The sequence below is a fragment of the Phaethon aethereus genome (genome assembly GCF_964289735.1).
Source record: "Phaethon aethereus genome assembly, chromosome: 1".
Lineage (NCBI taxonomy): Eukaryota > Metazoa > Chordata > Aves > Phaethontiformes > Phaethontidae > Phaethon > Phaethon aethereus.
Window position 1 is genome coordinate 51360322 of NC_138575.1, and position 18081 is coordinate 51378402.

Genomic DNA, 18081 nt, shown 5'->3' on the forward strand with positions numbered 1-18081 from the left:
TAGGCTTATTAATGCAGCTCCTGCAGGACCGAATCACCTGCAGGGATCACTTCCATGGATCGGACTGGCTCACAAAAATGCCCAGGTTACAAGAACTTGGATTTGTTCAACAGCGATTGACAAAGCGTGAAAACGTGGCCAGTCCAGGTAGAGACTTCTTGTCTGAATTTATGTTTAAGCAAAAAGATATCAAATATGAGATCTGCAACTGATGAAATAAGAAATACACACCACAGTTAAGACAGCTGGATAACCCGTGTTCCTCTCCTGTCCCCTACAGCAGGCCATACTACTGTGTTTCCGTCCACGTATGCAAAATGCTACTGCTTTTCAATCACTTCTATTGCACTTAGGTATTCCTTACATGGGACACCTTTTCCTCCTAGAAGCTAGAGCCCAATCTCAGCTTTCATTTCTAGTCACTCATGTATTTATGAAAATAAAAGTCAAGATCAATCAAGCTTCTGTCATTTAATACTGCAGTTTGTTCTGAAATACGGTATTCAACACAGAGAGGGCCAAACCCACAAAGATTCTGATGCAGGTAACTAATTTGCCACCATAAAGTGGCAGCTGATGCTCTGCACTTATAAGATGCATTTGGGACCTTAATACATATTTAAACATGCATCAAAACAACTGTTCCTTGTAGACATTCAGTCACTTTGCCTATACAAAAGTCTGGCCATGTTTTTGTTTCCCTTTTGTATTTACCTTATCCCCTATTCACTAAACTGTGAGCTCAAAATGATAACATAACCTAAGTAAAAAACAGGCATCAAAGCAATGAAAACGTTATTTTTGAAAGGTAAAAATTTCAACAGTATCAAATAATCAGGGAAAGCACCTTTTGCCTTTCAGATTCCTTGAGCACCTCTCCCCTTCCTCCAGGCTTCAGGTGAAGGTACAAAAGACTTCATTTTCACTGTAGCAGAACTTACTTTCATTCCTTCACCTCCATAGTAATAGAGGGATTGACTACACTCAGAAAAGTGGAGTAACACCAAGTATTTTAAAAGGCATAGTTTATAGGTATATATAGATTGTTTAATCATGCAATTTTTTTAAAGAATTGGAGCTGAAAACAACTTGGTGATCCTTGAAAACACAAGAAGTGTCTCTAAATGTGTATGCATCGTGGATGTTAAAGGAAGGAGGGTTCTTCCTCCCTAAGAAAAGGTTGATCTCTAAATACACTTAAAAAATATTTGATGGATGGGTTTGTTTTTTTTTTTTTTAGGACAGCTGCATAAGGCACAGCTTCAAAATAAAGTAAAAAAAATCTGCACATCTATAATCGACCTTAGACCCATACACAAAGGATGACTACCAAGAGAACATGGTATGGCCAATTACTGCTCAGGGAATGCAGGGAAAGAGACAAAATGTCCAAAATACAGAAACCTGTAAAATCAGAGTTTAAGGACAAAAAAAAGGTCTAGTGATCTAATATTTTATTAACTGTTCTATTGTTTCAACTGCTCATACATGACAAGCCTCCACAATCCATCTATTTTTTCTAATAACAAACCTACTAACTTATGTTTGACTTAAATATATCTTCCAGAAAGTCACATGGTCTTGGTTTGCAGACATCAAGAAATGGGGTCCATGGTTCCTTTGGAGGGCTGCTCGAAGGAAAAAACCCTCTCTTTGTGAAACATGTGTGATCTACTTCTAAAAAATGCCTGGATACAGGCATTTCCCAAACTTCTCATTCTCTCTCTCTCCCCATAAGGCTGTAGGATTCTTGGTCACCCAGTATTTGATGCTGGGAAGGTTCTTTCAGGCTGTTAAGTGGCTTCTCAGCCCTGCCCTTTTGATATGCTAACCAAGATAGAGAGCTAAGGCCCAACTGCCAGGAACTCTCTCAACCCTGATGTCATTCTGGTGGCACTGCTCTCCCCGCTCCCCAGTTTCTGAAGTCCTTACACCAACACTGACACCAAATGATAAGCAGTTCCCTAGCATCCGTCACGCCACATTTCAAAGTAAAATCACACCTTTCCTCCCCCTGATTGTTATGGATGCGAGGGTCTCACTTTCTGCCCTAATGTTGTGCTGTTAGCTGCTACTCTTCCTCACCTGCTGCACTGTAAATTCATCCCAGCCACTGGACATAGTTGCCCATTGCATAGACAGAGGACCTGTACTTCCTACCCCTAAACGAATGAATAACTTTATGAATATGTTTCAGTAAGGTCAAATGTAACATAAACGGACTGCTTATCGAGCAATATAGATCACTCAGTATCAGCACTTCACTGTCTTTGTTTTATGGTCCTCCAAGCTGTGGCATAGAAGCATTTTAAGAGCAGAGATTTTATATGTATTTTCAAAACACAAATGAAAATCCTTAACAGTGCTTTCACAGTGCTGGTCCCTGCAGAACTTGACTGGAAACATTTCCATTCAACGATGAGTCTCCATTGACAGCCTTTTTGAGAACAGCCAATTCTACTCCATTTATTGTGTTCTATGACACATTACACAGTTCCTAACAAAGCTATTATGACTGGAAAAAATATCCAAATGAGTTAAAGTTGTGGATGTTAGAGAACCAAGGGACAAACCCTCTTCTCTCTGAAATCAAGTAGAGCTTGGGAATGTTCTTTGTTGAGAGCAGGAGCAGACTAGATCTAAAAAAACTAAACCACAACTCACGCCTATATTGCCACATGCACAGAGGAAATTCATTTGCAGCAATCATCAACAGCATCTTTCCCTCTAATCCAAGGTAACAATAATCTATTCCATGTAATCTGAATTACAGTAGGCAACTGAGAAAGTTTTTAGTGAATTTATCGTTTTAAAGATCCATTAGCATACACAAGTATAGACAGTAAACCAAGACTGAATAGCAACTTACTTTGAAAAACAAAACAAAGCAAAACAAAATAACCCACAGTTATTTATTTCTAAGTGTTTTAATTTACAAGTGGGATAAATTCACTCCATGACCATATTAATGGACCATCATGCAAAACGTATGACATTGCAGGGGTTTGTGCAGTCGCTGAATATCAAACTTTCAGATGAAAGATGACGTTTAAATATCATTGTGCAATAAAATGCACAGCACAAGATAAAAAAAAAACCAACCCCCTCTTACCATTTAAAGGAAACACAAGTGAAAAACTTCTGAGAAACAAAGAAAGTCGATGGGCTTGTGTGCTGCTGTGAAGATGAGCCCACTGCCTGGTCCTTTTCAGCATCACTGATCTGAAAAGTTTTAGCTGGACCGATAAAGAGGAGTAGGAGGCAGCCTTATTTACAACACATTAAACAACAGATAAGGTGGAGGTCAGCACACCACCTAAAACAGGGACACCTCTAAGAGCCTATCTGTTGCTCTCTGCTCCTTTAGTGACCCTTGCTGCCCTTCCCTGCCATGAGTAAGCATCTTCCATGCCATAAGCCAGCCCTGTTTCACAAGATGCCAATTCAGTATGACCATCCTCCTGGTTTCATGGAGCAAAAAGAAAACGAGCACTTTATGAGGGTGTTAGCTGTCTCCTAAGCTAAGAGATCATGTGGGCAGCCCCTGTCGCTTCCAAAACTTATTTCACTCTTTTCATAATGATGATGTTAGAGTTGCCCTGGCTCCCCAGCTGTCCTTCTGGATTTGAGAGCCCCAAAGCTTGGCAGCATTGTACCCCTCCTGTGCAGAAATGGATGTCTGAGAAGACAAAGATAGCAATAATCTGGAACTGTGTAAGAAAAAACAGCTTTAATCTTATTCTGACTCCTTATGGTTAACTGTTGATACCTCCACCAGTGGGTTACAAAAAGTAAACAGGTATGTGATCTCTAGACACTGAAGAAAAGTAATGCCATTTAAGTCCCTTAAGATCTCCCAAGCAGCCATCAGTAGTACCGGGAAAAATACTTAAATGGTGCACACAGTCTTTGCAAGACTGCAGAGTACTACAGGCAGCATCTATCGCCCAGCAGCGTTTGACTGGCAGAGACTCCCTTCACCGGGCACTTCCCGGGATGCAGTGAGAGTACGGCCCTGGCACTTTCGTAGCCACCATCACACAATGCTTTTCTAGTCCTCTGGGTCTGCAACACCACCTGAAAGAAGGAGAGAGACCCTGTCCTACTCTGTGGTTCCTCAAACTGTTTATTGCCAACCTGATACTCCTGTCCAAACCCCGCAGAGCTGAGCTGGGGGTACAATTCAGCCGGCAGAGCTACACCCCCAATAGCTACCACCCAAGAGCAGGGGTCCAGCTGGGTTCCTCACACGCAACAGGGCTGCTGCCTGATGGCTGGAACAAAACTAGACCACTTCAGTGTGTTTTATGTGTAAACTCAGTGTAGCTAATAAAAATTAAAAAAGGGTGTGTTTAGGTCCTCTTAGAGCACTCTTTTTTCAAGGAAGCTGTGTCCAGTTTTATGCTTAGCGAGCTGAACTTGGTTAGCAATTACATTGACGTCAATCCAAAGTGAATCCAATGATTTCAATGATTTCAATTTTACTTTGACACTAAACAGCAGAATTTGGCCTTTTGTGTTTGGGAACTGACTTTTGAAAAATGAGACAAGGCATGAGATGAGGACTGAAATAAAAACTTATTTATTCTTTACATCAAGAACGTAGTACATATAAATTAGCACGTAGTACAAAATTCCCTGGGGAAAAGTGCGTGTGCCCACGGGCACAGAGCACGGGAAGCTGCCACGGGATGAGCCAAACCCTGCAACTTCTCAGAAATAAATTTCCACCGTTCCAACTACTCAGGCACATTTATCCAAAATTCAGGAAACATATTGTTAATGATTTCCTTTAAAGTACTGCAATTCCAATGGATTGCACAACGAACATGTGAGCAGAGTAAGCTATTCTTCATTTAGCGCATTAGGAGTTAATAAAATAGTTACAGGTATCTAATCAATATACTGCAAGTTAAAGCACATTAAACAATCACATGTAGGACCATTTAGAAGAAGAGGGTGAGACTCACCTAACTACATGGAGTCAGTGATATCTGAGCAAGCTGTCTCACTCTAAAGAAGAGAACCCAGTGCTTATTCTTCTAGCATCCCTGCTAGCCTAGGACACTGAAATCAGTTTGAGGATATTCCCAGAAAGGGTCTGTTTCTCTTCATCATCCACCAGGAGAGCCTAGGGAAGAGGTCTCAGACTCAGGCATGGAGATGACTGGAGAGAGTTAATACTGGGAGAGAGAGAAGCCAACAGGCTGAGGCATTCTCAGCTGGATGCAGGGCACTAGTGAAGGAGGTGACAAGCCTCTCTGAAAGGATTTTCTCCACCTGTCAATCAGCCTCTCTAACTCCTGATAAAAATGTACCAAATTAATTTCCACTCAAACTGATGACACCTATGTCACAGTTAGTTCAGAAAAGGACACTTGTTCACGGCTTGAGCATTTTATAATGAGATTTAACACACCCTAACTTCAGACTTTCATTTGACTTTCCATCCTCCAGTTTCTCCAGTTCCCTCCCTCTCACTGTCATTTCTCCAAAGGGCAGAACTTCAAATAAAACGCCTAAGTATAAGAAATCTCACCATGCTTCCAGGGAGAAGGACACAGGGTGCTTTCTTGCCTTTGGTTGTGTCCACCACTTCTTGCATAAATACTATGCAATAATAATTGTTTAACCATACCAAGGTATTTGCAGAAGTTTCTCACACATTTTAAGCCATTCTGATCTCTTCTTTCATAGCAATGACTTAGGTTCTTGTACGTTTGCACGAGTGAACCTTTATGTATATGCAGTGTGCAAGTAACCGAACTGTTCAACATTTTAAGTAACCTGACCGTTCTCGAGAAGGTAAGGCAGTGTGCAGACCCACCACGGGTACAGCCAACCAACCACTACCTCTCCCGGAATAATTTCCACTGAAAAGGGTTCCTTCTTTAGAAATCATTAGCCAAAAAGGCCTTTTTGCCGTTTATATTACAACCCCACTCCCTGATAGAGTAGCTGCTGCTTCCGTCGCTGCAGGTGCCCCAGGTGCTGACCTTAGGTTGTCTGCAGCCCAGGCTCGATCCACGTTGCCTACAGCTACATCTGGAAAGCAGGCAGCGGTGAAAATAATCACTTGAGAACCCAATTCCAGCAAATCGGCACTGCCCTTTATCTTGGGCTCCAGCGATATATAGCAACAGCGGATGCAGTCAAACACACACCAACCTCAAGGACCGTGAAGATGAAGGATTGGATTATCGACTGAATTGTGAATATGCAAAGTCAGTTTCCCAAAGTACCACCGCCGTGCTACCTAACCAGCACGGGACACGGACGCTGCCGAGCAGCACCCCGTGTTCCTGCAAGTGTCTTAAAAGCAGCTGGACAAAGCTTGTAAGGTTCCTAGCCCGCGTGCCTAGCTCACGAGGAAAATTTGCCTGGCTTCTTAGCACAGGAGCCTGGGGCAATGAGATTTAGAATAAATAGAAACTTTCAAATATACACAAGAAAGACGTAAACGAAAATTAAAAGCTTGTTGGGCTTTTTCCCCCCCCTTTAAATCCCCTCGTTTGTCCTCAAGGACAGCATACAAATGTTTACATGTGCCCATGTGACCAGACACTCTCTCAAGAATTATAAACAATGGGACTATGAGTCATTATTAGGCTGGAATTACATTTCAGTTCTTTCCCACTGACTCACCATATGGATCCTTTGTCTGGTCTTTTGCTCTCTCCACTCCCTTCCCTCCCCCACAGACCATACACGACCCCTTCCTGACGTTCCACGGGGCTGCGTTCGCTCGGCACAGCTCGGCACAGCCCAGCCCAGCCCTCGCAGCCAGGCGACCACCGCAGCCCGCAGGGCGCCGGCAGCCGGGCGCTGAGCCCACCCCGCCCCCGACGCCCCCAGCCGCCTGCCAGAGGCTGCCGGCTCCCCAGCCCCTGTGACAGCAGCACCGGGCTCCCGCCGCGGCTCGGGCAGCGTGGTCTGACGTGACACAAACCTACCAACCTAAAGAACAGCAGCTAATTTTGAGCAAGAATCAGAAGAGCCGTTTCTGCTGCCCCACCTACCAGGATGGCAGTTTCTGGCAAGGCGGAGGAAGGAGTGGGTTTGGGCAGTTACACGTCTTAATCCGCTGCAGCTAGGCCAGACCTAGCAACGCATCAGTCAAAGCTTTCATCTTTCATTTGAAAGAAAAAGGTAAAGCTAGTTCCTAGCCTTCACAGTCGTAGAAAAAAATGTGTTGAAGTTATGACTTCCAAATCTTCAAAGGCAGATTGTAAATAAAAGTGCTGACATTTATTGCTTTTAAGCAAATCACATACTGGAGTGTGACTCATGAACATTGGAACTGGCAAGCACTGAGGCAATCATGTTGAGAATGAGATCATGATGCAGTAGGTGTGCAGCATTCTCTTTTCAGCCTATTCACTATCTATTCTACAGTAATAAAGAGGAAAGTTTCTTTTCAGTCAATAATAAAGATTTTAATGTGCCTTCCAGTGCCTATGGAAATGATAAAAAACACATTTCTGCCTCACTGAGAAAGCTTTTGACACATACTTGATCTCATAAAATACTGAAGGGCATATGATGTATTCACATGAATAAGTCCGAAGGCTTCACGGTTCTCATAACGGTAAAATTAGGAATGTGCAAATGCTGGGATCTTAGATTTTAAAACTGCAGATCCCATTGGAACTCAAATCTTCCTTTTATTAATTGTAAACTGCTTAGAAAGGGATGCTCCTGTAGATAGGAGGGTGCACCAAGAAGCGGCATGAAAAGGAAATCAACGTATTTGTACTGCAGAATTAGTCATGGGGTTACAACAGTTCGATAATTCAGGAGACATGTTGTACACATGTCAGCTTGGCTTGGAATTAACTTCAACTTCAGTAACTCTACGAATGGCGATTTCAAATTTGAATGATGTGCACATATTTTTCAACTGAATAATTGTAGAAACTATCACTTTCAGTATTCAGAATCAGTGTTTTTCTGTTCATGATGCAGGACTTGTCAATTCTGCGAGCAACAAGCTTTGAAGATAGTCACAGGAACATTTGGATAAACAATCAAGCAGATATATTTGCTCAGCTGTCCTTCTGAAAAGTACTTACATATTTGCAACATGGTTCTCAGTTATATCACAAAAGCCTCACCCCGGTTAAATATATCCAGACAACAAATAAAGTATGACAAATATCATAAAAATTTAGTCTGGTACCTTCGTCACACAGAAACGGATCCTTTATAAACATGGAACTAAATTTACCATTTGCTTTAATGTCATCATGATTCAGACCGATACTGCCATTTCCACTGCCTTATTTTTTCCCTACCAATCTGAAGTCTACAAACAGAACAACCTTACACCAACTGAAAGCTGAGGAGTTACACAATAGGCTGCAAATGACAAAGGAAGCAAGCAGTTAGGGATTAAAAAACGAGATTATTATAATAAAAGCTAAATTTAGAGATGGAATTGCAAAGGTTGGTTAATATCACTTCATATATATAACTTCATAGCATTAGATGTATTACACGGGCAGCTTGATTTTCTTTTGCGGTTATGATATACAGCCTTTTGCACTGGTAAACACATTTCTAATTTACACACTGTAGAATGTGAATGTTACCAGACAGAAGCAACTGTTCTGGTGCACCCATCTAGGGAAGGGTGCTGGGCTCAACCAAAATGGACCTTTTGCTGATAGTTCAGCCAACTGCTTACCAGAAACCAGAGAAACACTCTCTTGCATTACAAAGTATGAGCATGAATATACAATCAAGATTCTAAAAGCATCTTAGCTTTATTTCATTTCAGCCTAGTTTTAAATTGATTGAAGTGTTGCAAACATTCCTTTAGACAACTACAATTTGCTTTAAAACTCTACAGGAAATCTTGAAAATCTGCTCAACTTGACAAGCAAACTGAGTTGAGCTGCAAATTGACATTCAGAAAATGGAAAAATAGGAATATCTGTTCCTGTTAATACCAATGTATTAAGGCATAAAAAGTGAATAAGGAAGATATTTTTTCCCTGTCTGTGTGTATTTAACATCTTCAGAACACCTGTGGTGACCTGTGAATTAAATCACAGCCAGCAGAGACTTCAGAATGACCCACTGAAAAAGACTACAACAATTAAATACGTGTGTGTATATATATTTATACAAGAAATTTATGTATGTGCCCCTGTGCATATGTATATATATAAATAAAACTTGGTTTAAACTTCAATGCATGGAAGGAATTGTGTCTTTTGATATTCTTCTTCAAATACAAGAAACTCATTAATTAACCCGTGGCCAGGAGAACTACAGAGACACCAATTATTACATGTTCTTAGGTTACAAAAAGCAATAATAATTTAATTTTATAGAACACAGACCAGCAAGGGCACACTGTTGGAATTCCTTAATTGCAGCCACTATCAGCAGATGGTACTATTGGTACTAGAAATCTGTCTTTAAGCTGATCTTGGAGTTAGAAGCTGCACCCAAGCCTTATCTCCCTGTTATAGCCCTTTAGGTAAGCGTTGCTGTCTGGAACCCAACCATGAAAGCTGGGCAGCATCCCCAGCCCTGCCCCTGGCACTGGGCATTTCACACACTGCTGCTCCAGTAACGCTGAGGTTCTCCTCCCTTGCGTCCTTACAGTGCTACGAGAGCCATTTGTTTATCTATTTTATTCAGTTATGTGATCAGCACATAAAACAATCACACTGGATTTTACCATGCCCCAGTGAAACTGCAAAGCTAGAGGCTCATTTCCTGGCATCCAAGAGGTAAAAGCATCAAATAAAGCTACACCTCTCAAGAAAACTTTAAAAGGTTGTTGCAAGCCGTGATGAGACGCTGAGCAGCTAATCGCAAGGTAAAAACACTTTCCTCTGCAAAAATGTAGATATTCCCTGCCCCTGGGATTTTTCTCATCCAGTATCATCACAGTCCTATTTGCCTTTCTCTTGTGCTGTCATGGGTCACTTTCAGTGGAGGAAACCTCGAAACGTGAAGATGCAGCATTTTACGTGTTTTCCTTAGTTGAGAGTCATTTCTCCTTGCCAGCTTTGCAGTCCGAGAATTGCAATACTACAAGGGCGAGTATCTGTCGTCACGCAGCTTTACTGCTCGTGTGGATTTCTCCCCAGCAGCTGGGAGGAAATGTTCTTCTTGTTTAGACAAAAATATCAAAGGGTTAGGAAAAAGGAGTTAGGAAAAGCTATATACGAGGTTCATGCTTGAGAAACACAAGGGCACAGAAGACGTAGCCACTAAGAAAATTCCACTGGACATTAAGTTACAATAATTTACATCGGTTCATTTATGGTAAGTCAGCCATTTTACTGTTGACCTACTTTGTATCAGCAATAATTTGTCACAGTGCATTCTCCAACTGCTACTGAAAGAAAGGTTGAAACCATACATTAAGAGCATAGTGTCAAAGCAACTGATGTTAATTACACCCTGCAATTCCTATGTTGATGAAATTGTCACTGCTAACCATTAATACAGCATTTACTGTCTAAGCCCAGCTTGCTCTACCAACCCTTGAAAGCCACTAAATTAACATCCTGCTTCACAATGTTCACTTTATGCCACATTGGAATGTAAATCTGAAACATGTAAAAATAACCTCTGCTATTACACCAAGAATGTGTAAATATACATTCCTTTTTAGGAGAGCTGTTTATCTCCGGTCTATACATGTTTCACTCTTTAAACTAAAAACAGCCTTAATGTTCTTCAGTCAAGTGGCAGCTTTTGCCAATATAAACTATTCTCCCTAAAAATTATGGCATCAAGTAGAGGAAACTTGGGAAAATGTAGAGTGCTACTTGATTTATGGAAATTCAGAAATAAGCTCTACAGAGATACACAAAAAAGAAAAGCAGTAATGTTCTTCATTTTATTCACTGCTAACCTGCACAATAACAAGAGATCATACTCTCACAGCATAAGCAAGCAAGGTTAATTGGGACACCTTATGTGGATTTAGTGTTCATGTTCAGTGACATCTGCTTAATTTGGTGACAGAAATGTTTACAAGCACAAGCACGAACCAGCCACTCCAGAAGCATTAACTGGATTCTTTATGGTTTGCAGATCAGTAAACTGTTTTGTAAGGTCCTACTGCTGCAGTACAGTCCCCCCTGCTTCTAAATCATCTCTCAAGCTACTCTGTTACCCATTTAAATTGAAGGCAGTCAAGAGCACGCAGGCTTAACAGTATTTAGCCTTCAGAATTGTCATCACTAGCTATGATATCAGACAGGACAACTTGATCTTCTGATCCAAAACGACTCTTTTTAGTTGTTATTAGGAGAGACTTTTTTATCCTATGAACGGATTCAATACGACGTACAACAAAAGTAGAAGCTGGTGATGGTGTTTTCACATCAGAAGAGTGCCTCACACAGGTTATTTCCAAATTCTCATGTAAACTGATAGAACAAACCAGTAATAAGAAAATCCTGTGGCACGACGAGGCCTGTCATAACAGACCTACCAACAAATCTTTGCAGAGTCAGCAGAAAAGTAGAAAACTAAAATCAGCATTATTAGTAATTGAGTGAAAGCCCTCACATCTCTATTCAGACCTAAGAATGACCCTAAGATCTATAGGAAGAAAAAGATCATGGTCTGAATGACTGCTTAAGCCAGATGTACATCTCCAGAATAACCAGGAAAAAACCCCAAACCACAGAACTGCAAAGAGAACAGAAGAAAAGAGATCCTTACAGGATACACATAATACAACTCGCTATAGCAGCTTCGTTACCGAACATGAAACACAAAACTAAACTGGAGCACATAGGATCCAGTATCACACGTGGCACACTGGGGTAACATGCTCTGAGAAAAAGAAACATTTGCTCACCTGGCATAAACTAGAAGGCAATTGTACCCTTTATAAAAATATTCACTGAATGATCGACAAGTCTCAGCAGACTGGTCCGTCAATCTTAAGAAGGGCTGTAACATTACAGCTGCGGACAGCTGAGCCTGCCCTCAGAACCCCAACAGAACAACAGGATTATTCAGCGCTTCACAAGGAAAGTCCAACTAATTTAACTAACGTGCACTGGGCAAGCAGGTCTGGAATGTGCTCTCTCACCTCTAATGTTCGCCTTAAAATAAAAGCCTTGCTGGTTTCATAATGGCACCTTAAATGAAATTCAGAAGTGACGAGCATTTAGCTTAGTGCACTGTTTGTTCTACCTGCACCAAAACATAGGGCTGGCAACAGCCTCCTCCTGCAGACATTACTCCATTTCTCTCAGGAGTCTTTCCTATGCCCTGCTGCCACAGGATGCCGAGTACTTGCAAAATCAGACAAGGGCACATTGTGTGCACACTGGGGTATATTTAAATTCCAGCTGGAAGAAATCCCAACAACTCTGGGGACACAGGTTGTACCAACTACTAGTTACAGCTGCAGTTAAAAATTATGCCATGAATGGAAGCTCCCTGCCGTAAAAGGACTAAAATGTTAACCATCGAAGGGAGCTGGCTCATTCTTGGTTCGGTGTCACATGCCAGCCTTGCAGATGGAATACTTGCTGCCTTGCAAAGCTATGCTTATCAAAAATAAAGTGCCAACAGCTGATGCTTTCATAACATGCATAGTTCACGTCAAAGACCAGCTATACATCCACCCTTCCTGATGCTGTTCTTACTGTGCAGCAGGAAAGACTATAGGCAGCACCATGATACACCAAGCACAGCTCAGTCAGCAGCGAGCTTCAGGAAAGTTTAATACAGCTTTACAGGAAGCCAAGCCCAATGTTTTTCTTTCTATATGGATATACCGATGCCGTCTGCGGACATGTAACGCAACAGAGATGTCTCTGAGTACTCCTACTGCTTGAATAAATGTCTTGCTTAACAACTTCAAAGCATCATCTTAGAAGTAGTAGAATTCAGGTTTTGAGATGTGAACCTAACTTTGACTCTACATGACTAACACCTGTACTTTGAAGCAAGCTCATTCTGACGTTTCAGTAATAGATCTATTGCCAGATCCAGATACTGAGCAAGATCTTTAAAGTTCACTGCTTCAGGAGCACTTAACGCTTCCACCAGCCTACACCAGAAAATCATCGTACTGGAGAAGCCCTAGCAGTACTTTGAAGTGCTGAATGTTGACATGCATATGCAAATCATGGTAAAAATAGTATTTTGTAAAGCTGAACTCTCAAAAAAAGTGGGAAAAAAATCAGTAAAAAAAGCTAGACAGTTCAGCCTTATGTTTTGCTTATATATAATCAGTTATATTACAGATGAGAAGACAAAGATTTGAACTGGAGATACAACACATTACTACCGCCACACTGTAAAGGCTCCTAGTTGAGCAGGAGCTGCCACAATGCATGGCAAGTCTGAAGCTCAGTTCTACCCACAGCTAGCAAGCTTAGTTGGCAGGTAATGATTGTTTTCTTTTCCTTCACAGCAGCAGCAGCAGTTCTCATAACTGAAGTGACCAAGTTGGGTAGGCCTTTTATTAAACACTCACAGAACAAAGTACATGAGAGATAAGGAACAGAAAGTTCTTGAGTTTTACTCCAGCACTTTAACGAGTGTAAATAAAGTGGCAAGGAATTTCTCTCAAGTGTAACCACTGTGCTGCATACGAAATGACATTAGTGTGGTGCTTAAGTGAATCACATCTCCACATCATTCATTAACTTCTAATACACATAAGTATGGGCTTCTCACTTCGCCTCAACCAACCTTTTAAGTTTGGGAAAAAAGATCTACATACCTTTTGTTGAATCCCATCTTAATGATTTCTAAAGTGAAAGTCTTGCATCTGAAGAAAGCAAAGGCGAGCAACCTTTCTGTAGAGTGGTTAACCTGCTCTTAAGGCTAAGGGACACTTGTCCCAGAAATTCTTATTGAGCAGGGAATCCATCAGGGAAGAATTGAGAACTTGTGAGCAAGTAGGTCAAAATGGACATTTAGGTTTGCTATGTCCTTCATCAGGAAGCCAAGTAAACTTTAATCCTCTGGATTTATTCAAGTCATCTTTGGTGGATGTTATTTCTGTACCTTCTCCTCATATCCTGGAATTATTGGCCCTGGAGTTATTTCCACATTGACTGATTTTAAAAGGTTTAAAGTGACATGTACATCATTGTGTTTCCCTAAACTTCCCAAGCATTTATATACAAGGTCTTCATTAATCCATGTCTGTACCAAGTGTTCCCTAGCATCAGGGTGCCACTGATGTTCTTAAGCCTTTATAGTACCTATTTCATTTCTACTGTGAGATAAAAATAGTTTAACTGATCCTATGTAATCACGACAAGAGATTAATTAAAATGCCAAGATAGGAAACAATTTATTATAGAGAGAAGAAAAATTTCTCATCCAAAATATAGAAATCTGTACAACTTTGCCACAATCAATATACATGAACTGTACAAATTTACACCAGTTCATAATTTACCAAATAAAAGATGACTAACAAAGTTCACAAAATAGATGGTGGTTTGTGGAAAAGACTTTTACCCAATTAAGAACAAGGAAATTACAAACCAGACCTCCACTTTCTAAAAATAAGAAGTTTACTCAGTCTTAGAAAACTACAAGCTAGCAAATGTACAGATAGCTGGCTGGTGCTAACACCACAGTTCAGACAGTGTCTTTATATGGTCTTTTTAAAGCCTGTTGCCATGGCAGATTCTTATCACTTGCTACTTTTGAGGCCAATGGAAAGATCTGACCATTTCCCCAGGTCATACTTACTAGTTTATCTTATGTACATTTATACATATTTGTAAGTGCTAGGTAAAAGTCTGAAAAATAAAATTTCCAGTACTATGGTGTTCATAACAGTAAGTCTTGTTACTGAGCTGCCAAAAATGCTAACAATTAATAACTGTAATAGTGCAAATTTACTCTGCAAGACCTACTGCAGAGAATCACTTTATAAAGACAGATTGGGGTTGAAAATTGGTGTAGAAATTAAGTAAGATGTCTTGGAGAAACTGACCCTTCCTAGATCTTCTTCACTCCCTAGCAAGTTGAAATCATTTTGACTCACAGGCTATTAAATCACTGAAAGGTACTGTCCAAACTATGGCACTGTCACTTTAAAGTATACCACTCTAACGTGTGCCAGATCTTCACAGCTGTGACATGGTTTAAACTCCATAATCCATCCCCAGAGGTGCCCACCCAAAGTAAAAACCAAATTTATCCATCCATTTTTAAGGTGATCCATCCATAGACTATATCTTAACCTGATACAGTCATCATATTGTAGCTTTTGGAAGGGCTAGTTCTGCCCAAGAGAAGTTCCTCCTTACAGCTTATTCTGCTGTCTACCATTTGCATGTTGGTGTTATTTTGGCTACCTCCTGCTGGTGCAGCTTCATACAGCACACAGATTGAGCCATCCTCTCCAATACGATAGGACACTTCATACGGGTCAACCCATAGAGTGAGTTCGCTTGGAAGAAGCTGGAACAGTTCCTGACTGCTCAATCCAATCCGCTGTGCTGCCTGTCCAATGAGAGGATCCATTTTATGGTTGATCCGGATACATCGGTAACCTGATCCCTTGCATGGCTTTTCTGGGAACCAGTGGTGTTTATAATGTTCTATAAAATAAAAAAAAAAAAAGAGATTATCCTCCTTAATTCTGTATTCAAAAAGACATACAGTGATCATTGTTCTCTTGCAAATTTCACACCTCAAGATGTTGAAAAGCTTGTTATTTTAGCATCAAGTGACCTGAAAAAATGGTTATAGCCTTTATTTTTTTCCTGATGTTTTACAGTAAGTGCAGCATCCCTTGGGAAGTACTCATGTACAAAGTCACTGTTTCATGCTACCACGTTCAGCAAACAATGTTTGCCGTCTGAAAGAAGCGAAATGCAACTTCCTGGCATTCATAGAAAAAAATATAAAAATACAGAAATGATTACATACATAGCAGAAATATGCAGGGGCTTCAAGTCTCCACGAGCCGAAAAGGAAAAAAATGTACCTTTCCAGCCTCCTCTTGGAGCTCACACCCATGCTTAGTCCCCCACATTCTAAGAACACCCAAAAATAACTAGGGAAGGAGCCGGGCAGCATTTACCGACTGACTCAAGCTGTATTTCACCACTGCTCTTCCCAGTCTGTTTTCCAGGGCGAGACGCCCGGGACTTCACTTACCTCAGGAGTTTTATCCCACCCAGAACCCTACATCGGTCTAGGGCTACTTGTAGCCACTATCAAGCACACTGGGACACAGACTCGGGACTATAAAAACTCACAGGGCAGCGAAGAAACCCTCGGTATTTGATCCTAACCGGGGCTGTCGGGTGACTACGAGATGCTTCCAGAAAAAAGGGGAACAGAGCCTCATCGTCCACCGCTTAATTTTACTTAACAAAAAAAAAAAAAAAAAGCAACCTGGGAGCATTTTTGTTGCTGGAAACCGGGCGGTGTGAGTCCCTGGAGCGGAGCCCAAGTCCCGGCTACTCCGAAAGCTTTGTCTACCGAGCCCAGGGGGGCTGCCTACGCGACGCCCGAGCTCCTTTTGTTTATAGCCCGCTCCCGCCGCCCGCACCCGCCCGGGGCCGCCGCGGCACGGGAGGGGGGGTATCCCAGCGAGGGGCGAGCCACGGCCGTGGGAGCCCCGCTCGCACCCCGCGGCAGTTCCTGCCGCTCGGAGGGGCCGCCTTTCCCCTCCAGCCCCTCCGCGGGGCCCGGCGCGGCCGGAGGTGCCGCCCGCAGCCCCGCCGGCCCGGGCGGGCAGCCCCGCGGCGGAGAGGGCAGCGCGGCCCCGCGGCCGGAGCGGAGCGGGGGAGCGGCTCCCGCCGCGCCCGCGGCGCCCTCACCTGCCAGCAGCTCCTGCAGGCTCTGGCTGAAGGTCTGCAGCTGCCGCTCGTTCATCAGCCCCTTGGTCCGCAGGAACTTGGAGATGAAGCCCACGGCCGCGGCGATCTCGCGTATCATGCTGGCCCGGGTGTACAGGGCGGGATGCATGGAGGCGGCGGCGGCCGGCAGCCAGCTCTCCGGGACGGCCGGCGCTGGGACGGGGCGCGGGGCGAGCGGCGCGAAGCAGGGCGGGCGCGGCTCTAACTGGGAGAGGAGCGGGCGGCGGAGCCCAGATCACATCCCGGGGGCGGCAGCCTCCGCCTCCTCTTCCTGCGGCAGGGGGGCGGCGGCAGCAGAGGCGGCCGCGGCAGCGCACCCCGCATCTCCTGCTGCGAGGGGCGAAGGGAGCTGCCCGCCGCCCGCCGCCTCTTATAGCCGCTGACGGGTGGAAGTGGCGTCAGGGCGCCGGGGGCGCGCCGCCGCCAATGGAGCGATCGCACCATTGTGACGGCAGGCAGCGGGGCGGGGCTGGCGAACTAGGGGGGGGAGGGGGGTGATGATGGTGATGTAATCGATGGTAAACAAATAGAGCCGGGGCGCGCGGCGGTGCGCGGCCGCGCAAGTGCTTCCGCGGGGGGGGAGCGCCCCCGCGCTGCGGGGGTTCCCGCCCGAGGAGCTGTGTGGGCGGCGGCGCGGCAGGGGGCGGGGAGGGCGCTTGTGCGGTGCATCCCCGCGCACGTCCCGCCCGAGCGAGAGCGGCGCCCGCGATCCGCGCACCAGCGTGGGCAGAGTCGGGGTGCGCGGCGCGGAGGCCGGTCTGCCGGCCTGCCTGCGCGGGGTGCGTAATCGGCCGAGGCTGCCCTGTCCGGCGGCCGCGCGGGCGCAGCGGTTCGGGAGCGGAGCGGGGGCCGCGTGCCCTGCCCGCGGAGGGCAGAGCCACGTCAGCGGCGGGGGCGGCGGGCCGGGGCAGCGGGAGCGCGCAGGCGGCTCAGCGCCTGACTCCGCTCCTTCGGTGAGGCCGGCCCCGCCTCGGCTCCGCCGGCGGCGGCTGGTGTGTCTGCGCGGGGGCACGCTCGTACACGTCTCCCCACGCAGCGCCGGCTGCAGCGGGGGTACTCGACGGTCGGTCTTTATGTCGCCCCACAGGCACCCGAGGTGAGGTGGCTGTTCCCCTCTTGCCTTCTCTCCGTGCCGCGGCCGGACCCCTCCTGTACCCAGCGCCCCGGTGGTCCCGGGCATGGCTTTGTCCTCGCATTTCTTTATCACAGCCTTACGGCCGCGTTCACGTCGGGGTCTCCAGGCAGGGTG

The 18081-nt window shown here is 44.3% G+C and overlaps 1 protein-coding gene across 1 annotated transcript; it reads right to left on the reverse strand.

The window, feature by feature from the left end:
• Nucleotides 1-15198: 15198 nt before the first annotated feature.
• BTG1 (BTG anti-proliferation factor 1) lies at nt 15199-17162 on the reverse strand (the record flags this gene model as incomplete). The annotated part of the gene is made up of 2 exons (XM_082003821.1): nt 16794-17162; nt 15199-15563 (listed from the first exon to the last, which is right to left on the reverse strand). Exons 1-2 carry the CDS (start codon nt 16939-16941, stop codon nt 15199-15201), a joined length of 513 nt encoding a protein of 170 aa, XP_081859947.1. The 5' UTR covers nt 16942-17162.
• Nucleotides 17163-18081: the final 919 nt, after the last annotated feature.